This window comes from Gallinula chloropus (assembly GCF_964237585.1).
Source record: "Gallinula chloropus genome assembly, chromosome: 2".
NCBI lineage: Eukaryota > Metazoa > Chordata > Aves > Gruiformes > Rallidae > Gallinula > Gallinula chloropus.
The window spans coordinates 153,829,268-153,847,750 of NC_140086.1; the positions used below are offsets into that span (position 1 = coordinate 153,829,268).

The 18,483-nt window shown below is 38.8% G+C and overlaps 1 protein-coding gene across 1 annotated transcript in view; it reads left to right on the plus strand.

The window, feature by feature from the left end:
• The window catches only part of PTPRN2 (protein tyrosine phosphatase receptor type N2), a gene marked incomplete at both ends in the record, with an annotated part of 656,586 nt that overhangs the window by 618,793 nt on the left and 19,310 nt on the right, over positions 1–18,483 (plus strand). Inside the window, 4 exons of the mRNA XM_084279942.1 lie at positions 6,921–7,040; positions 8,183–8,349; positions 13,968–14,021; positions 16,049–16,113. Coding sequence (XP_084136068.1) covers positions 6,921–7,040; positions 8,183–8,349; positions 13,968–14,021; positions 16,049–16,113 — 406 coding nt within the window. The remainder of the gene's footprint in view (positions 1–6,920; positions 7,041–8,182; positions 8,350–13,967; positions 14,022–16,048; positions 16,114–18,483) is intronic.

Sequence of the window (18,483 nt, forward strand, 5' to 3'; positions counted from 1 at the left end):
TAGTTCCCCAGATGCCTTAGTCCCAGAAGGTCTCTAGTCTGGCAAGGGTGGTAGATCAGATACTACTCGTGAACCATTGGACACAGGACCACAAAGGCAGGCTTAATGTGCTGCCCATTTGTGGTTAGAATGCTGCTCTACAAAGTGAGAGCTTCATCCTACATGTTCTGAATCAATCCTGTGCTTTTCATTACCCCATCTTTCCTCCACTATATGCCAATTCATGAAATAATAACTCCTGAAATTGGGAATGCTTTTCACCCTTCCTGTTAAAGACTGGTGAATGTGTTTGTTGGGCGTGCCAACTAACAAAAAGAAAGCTCACTGGAGTAGAGGGTTATACTCTTGTGATCATGGGGAGTGGGAAGACCTCATGTCTGCTCCTTTGATTATTTTCTATGTTCAGACTATTAAATGGAAAATAGAATCATAGGGGTTGGAAGGGACCTCCAGAGATCATCGGGTCCAACCCCCGTGCCAAAGCAGCTCCCTAGCTCATATTGCACAGATAGGCTTCCAGACGGGTCTTGAATATCTCCAGAGGAGACTCCACCAACTCCCTGGGCAGCCTGTCCCAGGGCTCTGTCACCTGTGAAAAAGTTCTTCCGCATGTTGGTGTGGAACTTCCTGTGCTCCAACTTGAAGCCATTGTCCTGTCTCATTTTCCCCTGCATCCCATACTTAAGATATTTATAAACATTAATGCAGAAAGAGTCCAAAGAATAAAGACCAGAGCCCTAATACGAGCCAGGGAGTTCAGTTGCCATTTGATTTTCATTGCCCTCGATCCTGCATTTCTTAATCTAAAACTATTTGCAGAATATTTTTTCTCTACCCATATTCAGGAGCATATTATCAGTCTCAGCTCAAAAACAGACTGTTGTTTTCCTCCCAGATCACACCAGCATGTTAAGAATGCAATTCTTGAGTTGCAGTCTTCAGGACATGATAAATCTTTGCATGTCTGTTTGGCAGCACTTGCTTTTCTCTTCCAGTTTTTGAATTCAATAAAAGAAATACAAAATACTGTCAGTTGATTGTTTCCTGTGTCAAAAGGATTAGTCATCGGTGATCTCCAAGGGCAAATCCCAGTGGGCAGAAGACCATGTCCCTGTAGTTCAATGCATCTCCTTGCAAAATCGGTGTTCCAAGCCCATGGGCTGAGTAAGAACAACTGTACCAAACCCTCCCCTGCTCTAATTGCTGGTTTCTGTGCTCCCAGTTCAGCATGTTTTGTGAGTGCTGAAATTAATTTACAGGCTAAATTATTTTTCTGCATTTTGTTCTTCTGTGCAGGACTGCTTTCAAGCAGTCTCGATTCCCAAGTTCTATTTCCCTTGCCTGGAATGGGACTTCCTGCATGTCTAATCAGTTCTCACCTTCAGAAAGAAGAGCAGATGAAAAGCGACACAAAGCTATTCAATGTGTAAAATATGCATATTTTAATTTAATAAAAGAAAAACAGCAAGGGAGAGATAGGCACAGAACAGTAGCCCCTAGAGCTCTAGAAACTTGTCAAGCCATGTGAAATAAATACAGCATTATGAATTCCATAGGCGTTCAGTAAAGAAGTGTGCGTTTACCATGCTTACTTCTAATTATGGCTCCGTCTGGAGGAGGTACTTCGAAGTTGTCCTTTTAAAATTTCTGTCCCTGTATTGTTTAGGTTCCACCTTTCCAGTACTGAAGTGCAAAGCTAATTACTGGTGATTTTGGTGAACTGTCCGTCCTCAGTATGGCTTTGTCAGCACTGCAATATTATGTAGTGTTCATATTTAAGTTATTTAATAATAAGGCATGAGTTAGGAGTCTACTGAGAAGAATAAGAGCAGTTTATGTCTGTCTGAGAAAGCAGAAGTTATTGCAATGCATACAGGCATCTTGAGTTTGCCTTTCCCAATGAATTCCAAACAAGTGCTGTGGCTGCAAGAGCGGGGACATAACACATGGAGCCAGTCTGACGACCACATATTTATAGATAGTCCTCTCCGAAGACATCTTTTCAACTGCAAGAGTCAGATATTTTTTTAATTAAATACAACCTATTGATGGGTAATTTTTCAACCTACAGATTTGCTTAGCTGCCTGGCACAGCTATGACTTCGTAAATGACAGTTCTGACTTTGCCAGGTTTGACCCATTTCATATCAAAATGATGTCATGCTCAACCAAAATGTTTTGCAAAAAAGCTTGCATTTTTACTGCCAACCTTCAACATTGTGAAATTGTAGTTGATAACAAAAATCTAAATTCCCCCCAGTTGTTGGTTAGTTGGGTTCTTTCAGTTAAAAGATTTCTTTCCCCCTCCCCCCCTTTTTTTACCCATTAAAACATTAGGCTTTGGTTTTAGAATATTCCAGAAAATCCTATTTTTCTGACTGTCTGAATACAGTATTTCCTATTTCCAGTTGAGAACTTGAAAAAAGTCACAGTTGAGTTAATTACTTTCAAGATATATAACAGGATGAGTATTACCTGATCTAGCAAGGGTTACTACCTTGCTTTGTTGTTGTTTTAGGAGTTGTTGTTTATTCTTGAGTTTTTATTATCATTAGAAATTATTTGGGTTTTGTTTACTTGTTTGCCTGCTATTCCAAATAACATTTACCAAATATTTGGGAAACCTAAAGACTTGAAAAGGTGAATTTATTTTACTAGAGATCTCTCCCAGAAAGCAGCTGGTATGACTAGCCTGTTATTTTTGGTGAACAGCCTGGACTTAAGTGATTACCCCATCTATTTTCTACCTCTAAGTCATCATATTTTAGAAACTTGAGCAGTCTTCACCAAAAGAAGAGTGTCTGGTTGGAGCACGTGTCTTGTTATTTCCCCATCAGTAAACTAAAGAAGAAAATTACTGGAAAAGGAATTTGAAATGGGTCATTCATTATAAAAAGATTAGAAATGACGAAGTGTCTGGGGGAGGGGGAAGGAAAGATTTGTATTAACCATTTTATTTACAAACTAGTAACCATGGAAATTTTTTAATACAAGCTTTCAAAAACGGGTAGTTTATCAGATTTGTGGCAGTGTTGTGGCAGTGATTCTCCTATTTGTGGCTTTATTTTTGTTCTCCTTACTTGAAAAACCAATTCTGTGCTTCTTTGCAAGTAATTCGTACGAAATATAATTCATCCCAATGCGGAAGTCCTTTGTATGGGACTGGCATGCTAGATAACCACAGCATGGGGTCTCTACACATGGGGGATTTCATCAACAGGGAATCCTGCGGATGTCAAACGCACTGCTCATCTTCGGGTTGCAGGATTCAGCCTTTAATTTGCAATAAAAGGAGAGGGATGGTGTTATTCTTGTCTAAGAAATGTTTTGAGCATGATGCATACAGCAGAACCTCATTAAAAATCATTAACATGTTACTCTCTAGGCCTATATGCTGAAGGTAGATGTCACACGTCTTCCCCGTTCAGCAAAGCACGCATTGCAGGGCTCTGTGCTGACCTCCTACACAAAACTCAGACTTTATCGCCTCCATGTAGAAGACTCCATTCAACAATTTTTCTTCTCCTGAAAGTATTCCCATAAATTACAATCATGAAACTGCATTATTAAGTTTAGTCTAATATATTATTTGCGTTATATAATGTGCATATGTATATATACACACACACACATATATATATTTAGGGGTTTATATATATATGTATATATATAGTTTTTATAGGGACTTGGCATCTAAGGCTTAATTTTGTTGGGATATACCTGAAAAGAAAAACCTTTTTCCTGTGGACCTTATATTCTCTTTATTCTCATATCTTACTTGCTTTCAACTGTGCAAGCCTACAGAGTTCAGAATTACGTGAATCACTGTGAGTTTGCAATTGAACCTCCTCCTTTATTCTCCAAGCCCAGCTGAAACATCTCTTTGGTAACAAGAGGCCCTTCTCTGAAGGCTGTATTGGGATTGTGCAGACGAGGTCTGCTACCTGTTCCTTCATAGGTTACGAAGACACAGCCCTTGGGGCTGCTTAGCATGTGGCCATGCCTGGACACTAAGCACAGCTAAGTGTTAGGTGTTGGGAGATGTGGCTTGTAGAAAACCCATTACAATGTTAAAGATGGAGCAGTGAACAGGCAGTGATGTAAAACTGAACTCTCTCTGAATCATCCCACTTCAGCATTATTTGGAAAGAAATCCAGAGAACAGCTTGGTGGTCTAATATTTATCAAGGAAACAAAGAAAAAGGCTGTAGTCCTCCAGTCACAGGTTGTGAGTCTTAGTGAAAATCCTGTCTCAAGCACATGAGATGAGGTGACAACTGCTTGTAACAGGGCTGACGGCACTAGATTGTATTGCCTTCTTGATTAGGTAGACTTGACTTCTACATTTTCACACAATGACCTAAAAGAAATATTATACCCCAGAGTAACTTTGAAATTGTTTGTTTAAATTAACTTTCATTTGGATTTATGCTTAATGAAATCTTCAGAGATGCAGACAGCCCCTCTCTAATGAAATGCTCTATCTTTGAACCAATGAACACGGTTGCCAAACTGTAAGGATTCCTCTCTAAACGAGTGGGCTTTTATAATGTTACACTTGGGTGGCACAAGCAGAGTGCTAGATGATTAGTTTATGGTCTAGATCATTGTATTTTTATTGCACTCATAAAAACTGTGTTTCTCCTCATTTTCGTAATGGCTTCAATGAGCTTCTATACCTTCTAGAGGCACATTAAATCGTTATGTGATGAAAGTACTGATTTAGTGGGGCTAGTTTTAAAGATACATGTTTTGAATTCTTATCTTAGTCTGATTGCTGACTAAAAAAGGTGAAACTACGTTAGAATGAATGAAATCTGCATCATCTTCCGTACATACAAAGAGGGTTCCCAGCTGTGGCCTAAAACAAATGCAATACAAAAAAAGATAACAAATGATAAATCTGCAACTGTCTATAAAATAAATTATCTGTCAATGTATTTTTGCTGTGTTTGGGGCATTGTGAGTTTTTAACAGGAGGATGAGTGGATTGCAGATTTTTTTTTTTATTTTTTTTTTTTTGGTAGGGAAGATAAGAAAGATTATTTGATTTGTTGCATTCAACTGTAATTTTCCCCCACTTCTGGGGGGGAAGTTATAAACAACCCTGTTCTTTGCAAATCCTAGATTAATTTCTCTAAATAATTCTAAGCTGGTTTTAAAAGTTGTTTTAATTATGTTGCAGAATAAAAAAAAAAAGGGAAGAAAAATGTTTTTTGTTTCTCTACATGCAAGCTATTCTTAAAAGAGAAGACAACATCATTATCCATGAATGGGAAACCTTTTTATTTGATATGTAATTAAAAAAAATAATCCTTGAATTGAATGTATCATCTCATCTTTGCACAGTTTAGACAAAGGCCTTTTTTGTTTACAAAATTTACATGTCAATACACTTGCTTATAAATATTTCTGTGAAATAAACATAACCCTTCACAAAAAGAGCAGTTTGCTCTTCATTCAGTAATTTTATATGCTAGCAAAAAGACAATGAAAGTTGTATGCAAATATAACATCAATGTACAGCATAATAATAACAGTTTTTAGTGATTATGCTGCTTGGTATTAATTCATAGGAGCCTTTTTGTTTAGCCACGGGCTGTATTTGGAACAGAGATACGCCAGACCGGAGCATCTCTGCTTGTTCTACTCTTTGTGGGAGATATCCACAGATCCCTTAGTTGAGGATGCACTGATTTCCTGTATCCTGCTCCGTAGCAGGTCTGAATTATTAAGCGATCCTGCTGGTAGTGAAGATGATAACCTGTTTTCTTCTGTTCCTGCTGCACCTCTGCTTTGTGAGTGCGTGGGCTGCAGCAGGAGTTGGACTGTCCTACCCCTAGAAAAGAAAAAAAAAAGGAAAGTAAAAGGGGAAAAGAGAGATAAAAAAGAGGAAGGAAGGAAGGAAGGAAGGAAGGAAGGAAGGAAGGAAGGAAGGAAGGAAGGAAGGAAGGAAGGAAGGAAGGAAGGAAGGAAGGAAGGAAGGAAGGAAGGAAGGAAGGAAGGAAGGGAGGGAGGGAGGGAGGGAGGGAGGGAGGGAGGGAGGGAGGGAGGGAGGGAGGGAGGGAGGGAGGGAGGGAGGGAGGAAGGAAGGAAGGAAGGAAGGAAGGAAGGAAGGAAGGAAGGAAGGAAGGAAGGAAGGAAGGAAGGAAGGAAGGAAGGAAGGAAGGAAGGAAGGAAGGAAGGAAGGAAGGAAGGAAGGAAGGAAGGAAGGAAGGAAGGAAGGAAGGAAGGAAGGAAGGAAGGAAGGAAGGAAGGAAGGGAGGAAGGGAGGGAGGCAGGGAGGCAGGCAGGGAGGCAGGCAGGGAGGCAGGCAGGGAGGCAGGCGGGGAGAAATTTTTATAAATGTGCTTTTGGAGGTATGATTTCTCCATCTCAATGTTTCTGGAGAAACAGATTTGCGTTGGATTTTTCCTGCCTTTTCCTCTTACTGTTGTTTAGATGCAACTTTTATGGTTGTTTCAGCAATGCGGCGGTTCAGTCACTTTTGCTGTGTGACAAACCTATGGGCACACTCAGGTTTCAGTACAAGTGACCTTTGTAGGTCCCGGCTGTTTAGTACCGAGTATCAAATCCCAAAGTTGTGGGTTCTGCAAGCGTCGTTCAGTGTTTCCTTTGTGTATCTAAAAGTTTGACAGAAAAGCAGCTGAACACGGTACCAAGAATGAGGAGAGATTTTGTGGAAGACCCGAATTGAAATCGCTGGAAATACTTTAATATTTCATGGGCGCCTGCAAAATATGGTGCCAGTTTATTCAGGGATTTGAAAGCAGCTGCAGAGTAAAAGTGTCTAATGAAAATGAAATAAATTTCCTGTGAATGGAATAAATTTTGATTGTGTGTCTGAGTGCAGTAATTATACATGTCACGCAGTAATTAGGCAGTCACAATGTGGCCACGGTGTCTTTCTTTGTCTGCAGATGGTCTGGGAGAACGGCTGTGTCGTTATTGTCATGCTGACACCCCTCGCGGAAAACGGAGTCAAACAGTGCTACCACTATTGGCCAGACGAAGGGTCAAACCTCTACCACATCTATGAGGTACCTAAACAAAATATCTGGTTGTAAACGTGACAGTAAGTGTACAGCTTGATTTCATACGGGGCAAAATGATGTTTTAGCCGATCTAACCTGGAGGTTGAGCTGAGGGCTCTTAAATATACTGGGTGTGCCTTTGGGTAGTTTTATATGGAACAATTCAAAGCGCGGTTTTAATAGCAAGGTAGTTTCCACTGAATAAAATCTAGTAAATAATGAGCCAAGCACTACAATGAAAAAAGGACAGCGATTTTGCTTTTCAGAGCGCTTTGCAAGTGGTTGAAATATAAACCCATGTATTTGTATTTTACAGGAAAATAGTATTTTTGGAAATAGTGAATTTTGCTTTAGGAAAGCCATACATATATCTTTGTAGAAAAGCCTCCATATAGCTTTAGTAATTAATGCTATCTATTTTTACTTCTTGCCTCAGTCACAACAACAAGTACATATTTTTATTTTCTGCCTTACATTTCTAGACCAAAATATCATATCAGCAGCTTTGTTGCAATGTAACATTGACAGTGGCTGTCAGATTTTTCCAGTTGTCCAGCTGAGTAGAGGAAGAAAATAATACCACAATGCCAAACACTAAGAACAGGAAAATGTGAAGAAATACAGTTATTTAACCCAAAATGTGAACAAACTGTTTTTCCGAGAAGATGAACTCTGCAAAGAAGCCGCATTTTTTAATGCTTATTTTTCTACATAGCAGAAGAAACTGACTTTCCACTTCTCTGTGATTTGATCTCTGAGATTTTTGAGACTTCTGAGAGTGACCTGGGCAGTGCATTGAGGGCATTTCCAAATAGAAAGGAACTGGTGGTCTAACACATTTTCAGACCATGTCCTTTGTATTCACATAACAATACAAACTTTCAATTTAGTGATTTTTTTTTCCTTTTTCCATCAAAGCTGTTGAGAATTTTTTCCCTGTTTCCAGTAAAATAGCAGTGGCAGCTAACCCCTTCTTGACAACTCCACTGACTGCTAAATAAATAAATATATAAAAATGCCCAATTCGATAATAAAAATGAAACTTCCATGCAATTCCTTCATCCCACGTATTTTACACCTTCGATTCTGGAGGCGCAGCTTGCAACCGAAATTGCTGATCAGTGTTTGCTTCTTCCTGCGGGGTGTAGGTAAACCTTGTCTCTGAGCACATCTGGTGCGAGGATTTCCTCGTGAGGAGCTTCTACCTGAAGAACCTGCAGACGAACGAGACCCGCACAGTGACGCAGTTCCACTTCCTCAGCTGGAACGATCAGAGGGTTCCTGCTTCCACAAGATCACTTCTGGATTTCCGCAGGTAAAGCACAAATTATGACAGCTCATTTAAGACAATACAGATCCCAGGAACTAACCCTATCCCTTTAATCATCCTTTAAATATTTCTGGTTTGAAAGGGAGGTCCTCAGCCTGTGATGCCACAATGCTAAACTAACATCCAGATCTGCTGTAGATTGATGCTTAGTGTTGTCTCACACACAGGTGTTGCCTGGTTTTAAAACATACCCATTTCCCATTTAGAGAGCAACACCTTTCTTCCCTCTGTACAGTTCTTCAGTGTTTCTGTATTTCTTTGTTTTCCAAGTATTTATCCATTCTGCAACTTCCAGGCTTTTTGTGTGGCTACCCTATGATCCATATTGCAGGAATCTCACATATAAATTATGTAGGATGAACATGCTTGGAAAAAAAAGTCATGATGGAGTCACATGACAATTGCACTCCTGTGGGAGAGTTTGCTTGTAAGGATCAGACAGTGAGGGCTCTAGACTTTCTTTGGATGCAGAAAGGTGGAAATTTGAGAAAGCAGATGAGAATGTTGACAAAGCATACCCTCTGGAATTTTAAAGAAAGTCAACATGGCTTTAAAATACAAATATACAGAGGCAAAACTTGTGAAAGTCCTTGCCACCTTCTCTAATGTTTGCTGTGTCTATCTAAATTTTAATTTGAAAATTAAAGCCATGCATGGTAAATACTGGAGTGAAATAATCTTCATTTGATTGCAAACCGTACCCAGTGCATTGTGTGTAGGTGTTAGCGTGTATCAGCTAATCCACAGCGATGTGCTTATGACTAATGAAAAGAATCTCCGGGAGGTTTGGGGAGTTGGTTCTCAATCTGCAAGTGGCCGGTGGGATCACATGTTTTCCTCTCTGTACAACAATATTATCTACAACCCTCCAAAGTGATTATAAGGGGCTCAGTGCTCAAAAGGTCCAAACTTGTTTCTTTCAGTAAGTGCTGGGAGCTCTGACTGATGCCAGTTGGAGTTACGCATCTGCACCTGAGGGGAGAAGCTGGCTTTTATCCAATAGGAGCTGGTTGCACAGTTGTCTATTGGCAAAATTTTACCCTTAAAATTTAGGACTAAATGCCACCCTTCATCCATCAACATCAGTATTCTTGTACATATTGCAGGGGTTTTCAGAGCAGAGAGTCATCTCACACAGTGCAGGTCAAGTAAAGGGTGTAGAGCTGTACTAAGTCACTAGGAGCTACGTCTAGGTGAGAATAGAAGGGTATGATACAGAGTCATAATGCAAAAGCAGTAGCAGAGGAAGGAAGCACAGCCATAGGATGGAGGTGAAACTGGAATTGAATTTGTAAGGTTTTCTTCTCTGGGTTCACACTTAAACGTGATTTTTATAGGTTGATTTCCCTTTGGTTGTGGTGCGGTGGAAGTTGCCTGTAGTGAATTTCTGTAGTGAAAATTCTGAGGCTGTAGTGAAAATTCACGAGGCTGCAGCACAGAGCCAACGCAGGGTCTAATTTTGCCCTTTCTGAAGTTAGTGGGAAACTTGCTAGCAGTTATAACCAGACTATAAATGAGCCTGTACAGACAGGACAGTGAAGTTCAGACCACCTCAAACTCCGACTTGTTTCGGTACAAACTGAGGTCCTTGCATGAACTGCAGGATTAGGTCTACAGTAAATCACGGTTCACCTCGCCAAGAAAGCACTGCTTAGAGTGACATTGTATAAGGGTTAAATAGCCATGTTGAAGAAGTGTTCTGCAATACTTTGAGAAAGAAAAATTATAACTAGATGAGAAGAGTAGTGGAGCTGCCATTCTTTGTATTTAACGCCAGTATGGGAATGAACCTGTTAAGGTTTAATTGAATTCCGAGTGTTCATTTAATATGTATTCACAGTCCAGTGTAGGGTACTGTAATCATTTGCTACGTGCAGATTTTGTACAATGAACTCGTAATACTGAATGCATAGTAAAATTCCGCCTGAAAAGGAATTTTGGCATGCACACGAACTGGTCTATGAATCTCAGTTTTCTTGGTCATCTGATGTTGCTGTTTTTTTTAACAACAAAAAAAGTAATGCACTATTGCTGAAATAATGTATTTGGAATTCATTTATACGATACGTGTTTTGCACCTGAAGCTTCCTATTTAAAGGACAAACTCGGCTGGATTACGACAGCTGAGTCATAAAGCCCCCAGAATAAACATCTGACAGCGCTACCATACTCGTAGTAGGGTAGTGCTAGGAAGGGGCTGCTCTCATTTCTTTTAATCTATCTATGTTTTTATGTGCATTCAGTGTGTTTGTATATATATATATGGATATGTGTGTATATTTATATATTCACATACATATATGAAATTAAGCATATACATAACCAACCCTCTATTTCTTATAATTCATCACCAAGAAAAATTGGATTCCCAAAATTACCTTGCCCAGAGTCTGTGGAAATATGGACCTTAAAATTTTTATTGAAGTAAATTTTGCAAGTCTCTTTGAAAACGGAAAGCTAACATTCTTCTTACTGCGCATCAGACAGTGTTTTAGATGATTTTGCATTTAGCAGATACATTGAACCTTGCAGAATAATCTATCATACTTTCATAATGTAGGTATAAATTGCCAAAAAGAGATTATTCTACATATTTTAAAAATCTGTGCAAAAGACAGTCCCTGAGAGGTGAGGCTACTACAGAAACCACTGGTCAGTCTTAAATGCTTCTGGAGTCCTAATTTCATTTTGAACAATAGACCAATCATTATTGCTCTGGACTAGCTTGTTAGTCATGCACTGATATGTGTAATTAAATATTTCTTGAGCCCAGAGGGAGCACATTTACACTTTAAAGAGGGACTGCTAAGCTAAAAGATAATTAGCATCACATGTGAGGGCTTTGCTTAAAATATATATCTATTATGCTATCACTTCTCGCTGTGTGCAATGGCATTTACTAACACTGCTCACTTTAAAAATGGACAAATTCTTATTTTGCCAGCTAATTAGCGGTTGCCAGTGTCATTTTTGTGATGTTGCAGCTAGTAATATGAGCCCAGTTGCATAGTCACAAAAGTGATCATTGGAAACTGTGACTCTGCTGCAGGGACAATGTGGGAAACCCCTTTTCTGAGCCTCTAACGACCTCTGACCTTTGCTTGCTGATGGTTTGCATGATGATTTCTTTTTCACTCAATGAGCCAAGGGTTGGTTTGTATTACTAATCATTCTTTCTAAGTTAATTCTTCCTGTATATGTGTATATATATATAAAATATATATTTTCTTCAACATTTGAGAACTTTGCTTACTGGTGAATTTTCAGCTCACTCTCATTAGCCAGAACTAAGAATGAAATGAGATGTTGCTGCGCTTTTGAGTATTTTCACAAACTATATATAGACAAAGCTATGAACCAGCTGGATCGAAACCCTTTGTTTTAATGTGTTTTCTGAAATGTGTGATAATGAAAATGTTTGAAACGCCTTCAATAAAACTGACAAACATAAGGTGTCTTTCCCTAACATGTGTCTCTGGCTGTCTGATTTACTGGGAGGTCTGATTTACTGATAGGTTTAGATCAAGTTTGTCATCAAAATTACATTAGGACTTCAGTAGGTGACTAGTCACAACATGCAAATATCATACTAGCAGTGCCATACGAGGAACAAAGGAGCAACACAAGCAGAAAAAGAAATGGTAAAAAGCCCTCTGCAGTTATTAGCTTTTCTTTAGTGCTTTTAATGCAGAACTGACTCTACCGAGGCACATGGTGGAGGGTTGGGGGGAGGATGACCAGCTGCGCACAGGGGAATGCAGGCTGACTGTATCAGATGTTGTTACAGACATTTCAAATATCATTTACTGTACAATAGAAAACACCCCAAAACAAAAGAAAGAAAAAAAAAGAGCTTTATATTGTGTAGAAGGAGTCGATCCTCAAATATGGCCATCAAAAATTACCTGACTCACTCATGTGAAAATTCTACTGCAGTTTAAGTCATTGAAGTTCTGCGTGTTAGTACCTGCATATATATATGCCTTTATGGACATAAAAATACTACATTTAACTCCTAAATTCAGGTGCTTCTCAGTGACTTACCACTTATTGCATAGAACAATGTTCCACTGCATTAATTACTTACATTAAAGGAACATAAACAGACACAGAATGTCTCCGCAAATATGATTTACATTAGTAAGCAAAAGAGTAGGAACTGTGAAAAAATCCTGAATTCTAATGTTTGAAGGGAATCATTATGAGAACTTAATGGTATCATCAAGTGTGGTTAGAACCTGAAATAATAAAAAGCAGAATGTGGAAACGCTGTTTCATGGGACATCACTGTATCAAGTTCCAGGTATCCCAGCTCCCTGTCAGATTTAGAGGTTTAGGCATCTTCAAGCTATACTGTAAGCAATGTTTAAAGATATATGCATGTTTTCACAGCACAGATGTTAGTGAATAGATGAACAGCCAAGAACTAAATGATTCAGTAGGTTAGTTACGCTTTAAAATTCATAATAACATCGTACCACAGTTGCCAAATTCCAGCAGCTCACTTGGTTTAGCAGTCAGGATCCTGCGTAACATTTGCGCTGAGCTGGGGACTATTAGAGGGTCTGGGCACCCTTGGAACCTGCTCCACAAAGAGGTTATATAGGAGACCTCCTAACTCTAGTAAACTAAAGCATCTCATCAAGGAAAACATATGAAAGGTTTTGATTTCTTGAAGCAATGCTTTCCCATTTTAGCCTTTATTCATCTTGCCTTGTTAACATATGGGTGCATATTTTATGGTTTTTTGGGCCTGTGACATACTTGACATGCAAAATATATCCTAGAGCAGAAGAGAGGTTTTGGGATTTTGGTTTGTATAAGGCAATTTAAGTAGATTTAAACCAATTTTGTGGAGTCTATTCTTAGACTGAGTATCTTTGCTTCAGCACTAGTTAATTCCTTCATTGAGTTTACATATCAGCAGACCTGTTCTATAGCTGTACTTTGTTGATTGACTCATATATTCTTTTGCCACTGAGAATGTTTAACCAGAAAGCTGGAGAAGACAGTAATGTGTAAATATTAAATACATGAGACTTCTGTGCTAGAACAAAAGCAGCAAAGCTTACTGATGGGTTCAGGTATTTTTGCCATAATAGATTACATTTTATAATTTTGCAAGAGGCTTTTCAGGCAATTTGATATTTCCCTTTCTGGGAAGAAGAACTGGTTTTACAAATCAGCACCCACTGAACGAAGTATATCAGAATAGCCATTTTTATCTTTGGAGTCGGTTTGATGCCCCTCGATATCTCTTTGAGCAAACTCATGAACTCAAAGTTGGTTTTAAAGTTAAAGCATCTCATGATAATCTTTATTTTGGAGCTGAGACATGAACCATTTGAGAAAAGAGATCATTTCTTTTGCCTAGCCAACAGCAGTAATGGGATGTTTTCTGGGATTTCTACATCAGCAAAGCAGAAGCAGACTTTAAACAAGACTATGTATGTAATAAGTGCTGTTTGTATTAGGAAATTGTCAACCTGACCATTTCTTAAAGACTGCAATATTTGCTTTTTCTTATTGCTTATTTTTGACAGGTGGCTAAAGAAACAGTATGTAATATGCTTAATTAATTCTTTGTGTCTGTTTTATTTCAGAAAAGTAAACAAGTGCTACAGGGGTCGCTCTTGTCCAGTAGTTGTTCATTGCAGGCAAGTACAATTTCTGAAATAGCTTTAGAGAGATTTGTATGTGTAAGAATTTAATATAGATATTTAAAAAATGGGCAAATGAAAGCTTTAGATGAATCACTAAACAGCGAGGTAGGCTGAGGGTATTAAATATAGTTCAACTGGGTTTTATTCTAATTAGTGCTTAGGCTCTGTTTTCATAAGAAAATTATCCTTTTCTGTGACTACATAGATGTTGTGTCATGTTTTAACAATGTATGGCCACCCTTTCCAATATAAGTGGCACTTCAATTTTGTAAATATCCTTTAAAATGATAGTGGTTCCTTGTGTTGCCTCCCAAGTTAGTCTATTTTATTAACACTCAGTTATGTTTAATTTCTTTTTTCCTTGCTTTTAGCTATCATGGTAAGAAGAGGGCAATGCCAGGGAGTGGAAACCTACCCAGAGATTAAGTAATCCTTTAAACACAGATTATCTTTAGGCCCAACAGTCTGATAGATGCACATGAAAGTTATTGGGCAGGTCAATGGAAAACTTTACCATTAACATTAACAAACATTAACATTTGGGTTTTACTGTTGGTAGGTGTGTGTTATAAGGAGAATGTTGCACATATGTATCAACTATATTCTTGTAGATAAAGATATAAACCATATCAGCTAAGAGGCAGGTTGTTTGATATGTGGTACTCTACATAGGATGGGAATGAGGAAGGAAGGGACATGTTTCTCACCTGTGACTCAGTAGAGTCACCTTCCATGGGACACAAAGAGGCTCTCTGCAGAGATGTGAATGCTCTGTAGCAGGCTGGTTTACATTGCCTTCAAGAAGCCTGAGAAAGAAACATTTGATACAGAATAAAGAGCCTCCAAGTTTTTTGCTCTTTCCTTACTGTGAGGGATAGACAGTAGTTTTTGGTTTTATTGGGCCTGATCGCTGCCTTGTCTCTATTCAGCTAACTAATAAGATTGTGTCTTTGTTCCCTTCATAGACATAGAAAAAAAATTATTACCATCAGCTCCCTTTCTTTAAGCCATGTTCTAGTCACTAAAAGAAAAAAAAAACCCTCTGTCTACAGAGACTTAACAAAAATTAAGTTTCATAGCCTGCCTATAAACAGAATGTAATAACGCGCTTCACGCTGTTCTATTATTTTTCCTTTCATTAATTCTTGTACACAAATTGAGCTATCAATAAAAATAATGGCTTAATTAATAAAACTACATACCAGTCTAATTGGTCACACATGCACCTTTGTAAAAATTTGGGGGGGGGAAGAAAAAAAGCTTTTACTTAAAGTCTTAATTATGTTTGCTAACAGCAGCTCTAAAAGAGCATCACGCTGGCAATTACACGTTGCTCTCTGAAAGGGACACAAGCTGCATTCAGATTAGGGAGCTCCCCCCCTCCCGAGGCTTGGTCTCACATCTCTAAGCCTGATGTTAAAGTTAAAGCTGTTTCTCAAGAACTGCATGGTAGTACTTTTTCCGTCTGTTGCAACTAAGGAAGAATTAAAGGGAAAAGTAAAAAGAAATCACTTGTGATGTCTATTGAAGAAAGATCACAGTCCCTCAGTAATCAAATATATTGGTTCTTGGACAGGTCTTGGTATACATTCCCTCTGACCGCTGCATTTGAATGCAATCTGCAACATTTGGGGATCACTCTGGATAATGTTCTGGTGTAGCTTATTCTGGTCTTATATGCAAGTTACTATAAGCTTATGTTGTGACATTTTTGGACAGAAATGGTGTCCTCTTTTTAGGGTTACGGATTTTTCCACTGTCATTTATAATGCTTTTATTGCATAAATATCACTTGGCTTAAAAATAAAAATCTGTTACCCGTGCAGACTTACAGTGCATTTTCCACAAACAGCTTGTGTTAACTCAGTGCAGGCTTTCTCTCTGAGTACCCTATTTTAGCCCCCCATTCTGTCCTGTCTCCACATGTGTAGCAGCATAACATTAAGGGCAGGTACCTTCATGTTGAGTCCCGATGCGCATTGATAGGCTTTATCTTTTTCTTTTTCCCCTTCTGTTGGCAGTGATGGTGCGGGAAGAAGTGGAACCTACATTCTAATTGACATGGTTCTCAATAAAATGGCCAAAGGTGAGAATCGAAAGGCTTGTTACTTCCTCAGTACTGAAAGATGTGCTTGTGTTGCCATGACAACATGGGGAGCAATATTCACAGAAAATCTGAGAATAAATTAGAGGCAAATTGTACTCTTTCCTGAACGCTCTTAAGTTTTATTTTCACAGTGATTTCAAACAACAAACCCGAACACAAATGCTTTGTGAATGAGCAGGTGTCTTTTCTGCTGTTGAGAAGTATTTGATTTTTTTTAACTGTAACATTACAGTTTCCAGAACAAGATACCAAGAGGCTGTACAATCCTTATTTAGTGGTTACATGAGTTAGGTCCTTGCCTGCTTCATGACTGTTGCCCCTGTCACTTATCCAGAAACAATGGTCAAACACACTTTTCTTTTTGTGGTTGCCCATTGCCACCAAAGGGCCTAGAAGAGCTGGCCCCAAATAGGGGCCCATATGTTGCGCCAATTTTCCTCCTAGGAGGAAATAGTCTGTAAGGAACAGGATAGAGGACTGAAAATAAATCAGATAATCTGCCACTCTCTGTCTGATATTGAAAAATTTATTTAACTTATCTGTTTCTTAGTTTCCTTATCTGTGAGATGCAGTTTCATGACATTGGAAATCATCTGTCAACATAAATATATACAGTAGCTTGTTTAAAATTAAATCTATAGATTCTCTATAGACTGGGACTATTCCTTTACTTTTTGTTAAAAAGTAAATGGTTCATGGTGGGAAGGACTTGAGATAATCTTTACATGTTAGAGCTAAACCAGATTTTTAGTACTGATACTGTCATCCAAAGGAAGTGGGTAAAATTAGGAATGTACTGCCTACTTCTAAACCTGATCATATATTTAAAAAGGCATAATAGCCTATTATGCATATATTGTACCCCTAGCCCATGCCTTTGACCATGTTTGTATCACAAGTTCATAGAACTGTATTTTCAGAGGAAGATAAATCTTGTGAGGGTAAAAATAAATATTAGCTATTTCCCTTTCTGAAGGTGAGTACTTAAACTATCTTGATCTGGCCTTATGCACATATATATATTTAAACAAAAATGATTCATGGTAAGAGCATACATTATTTTATATAGAGAAACTATGTTTAGTTCTTTGAGTTCTAATCACTTTACAGTTTTTTTAAATCCTCTAACATAGACATATTTTTGTATGTAGTTTAAAAATATACTCCATGTTTTGCTGTCATCTATTGCATCCTGAACATCCCAGTCCTGTGGGACACTATAGCATCCTGTCCCTGAAGAAAGAGGAGTTAGCATTTTTTTTCCTCCCTATATTCTGTTAAAATGTTTTGTCAAACATGGACTTAATCTTCTACCCACAAGCATCCTGTGGAATTTGCCGCTGATGTTAAAAGAAGTTGCATGTTTGCCTTCTCCTTAGCACTATACTGAAAATAATTTTTTCAGTGGGATGAGATTAGTTTTTTATGCTCATTGGAAAATAGGTTTTCACTCCAAGAAGGAATATGGAGATATTTCCAATGCTTGTTTCATGCCACGTGAAAACATTGTCTTTAAATATAGAAGCAATGGTACATCATAAAATTAATGTAGACCTTTGTTAGGTATTTGTTCGGCTCATTTCAGTCATCAGCAATAAGAAGCTGTAATGAAAACTAGATTTTAAGTATATGCAATTTAGTCGCATAAAGAAGTAAATGAGAAGTATTTTCTAGCTTGGGGCTTTCAGCCACTTAAGGGAGGGTTGACTTTGTTGTAAAAGCACTGAAGAATGCCATTTATTGACTCCATTGTACCATGTAATGTCAAATTCCATTTTAAGTGTGGGCTTAGCACTGCACAATACCAGACAAGTCATGTGAAACTGGCCAGAGAAAGGCGTCACAGGGCTTTTTGGAGATCGGTCACCCCCATTTTGTTCTTGACCTGCTCCCCTCTGCCCATGGGGGTGTGCGACGCGAAATCCCCTGACCTGGTGCTTTGGCTGGGGTTTAAATGAAAGATCAAAGGGCAGAGCGGGCATCTCAGCCCTGCTGAGGTGGGCCTTTCCCAGGCTGTCACACTGTGCGGCCGCCAAAGGTTTTGTTCGGGCGGGAACCAAGGCCCAGCCTGTGCGGCCGGGGCCCTCTTTGTCTGGCCTGAGAAGCTGGAGGCCCAGGTTGAGGATCCAATGTTCATCAAATGATCAAAGGCCTGAAGCCCTGGACATGAAATCTTTCTTTCCATTTCCTTTTCTTAGAGAATGAATTGCACGAGTGGCAAAGAATGCCCTTTCCAAAGCTTTTATGTGGAGTGCAAGGGCTAACTTCAGAGTCCTTCAGCGCTAAACATAAAAATGTAAGTGCACTTTCAATCTGGGCCCAGCTGCAAGGCCAGCATCTAGTAACATT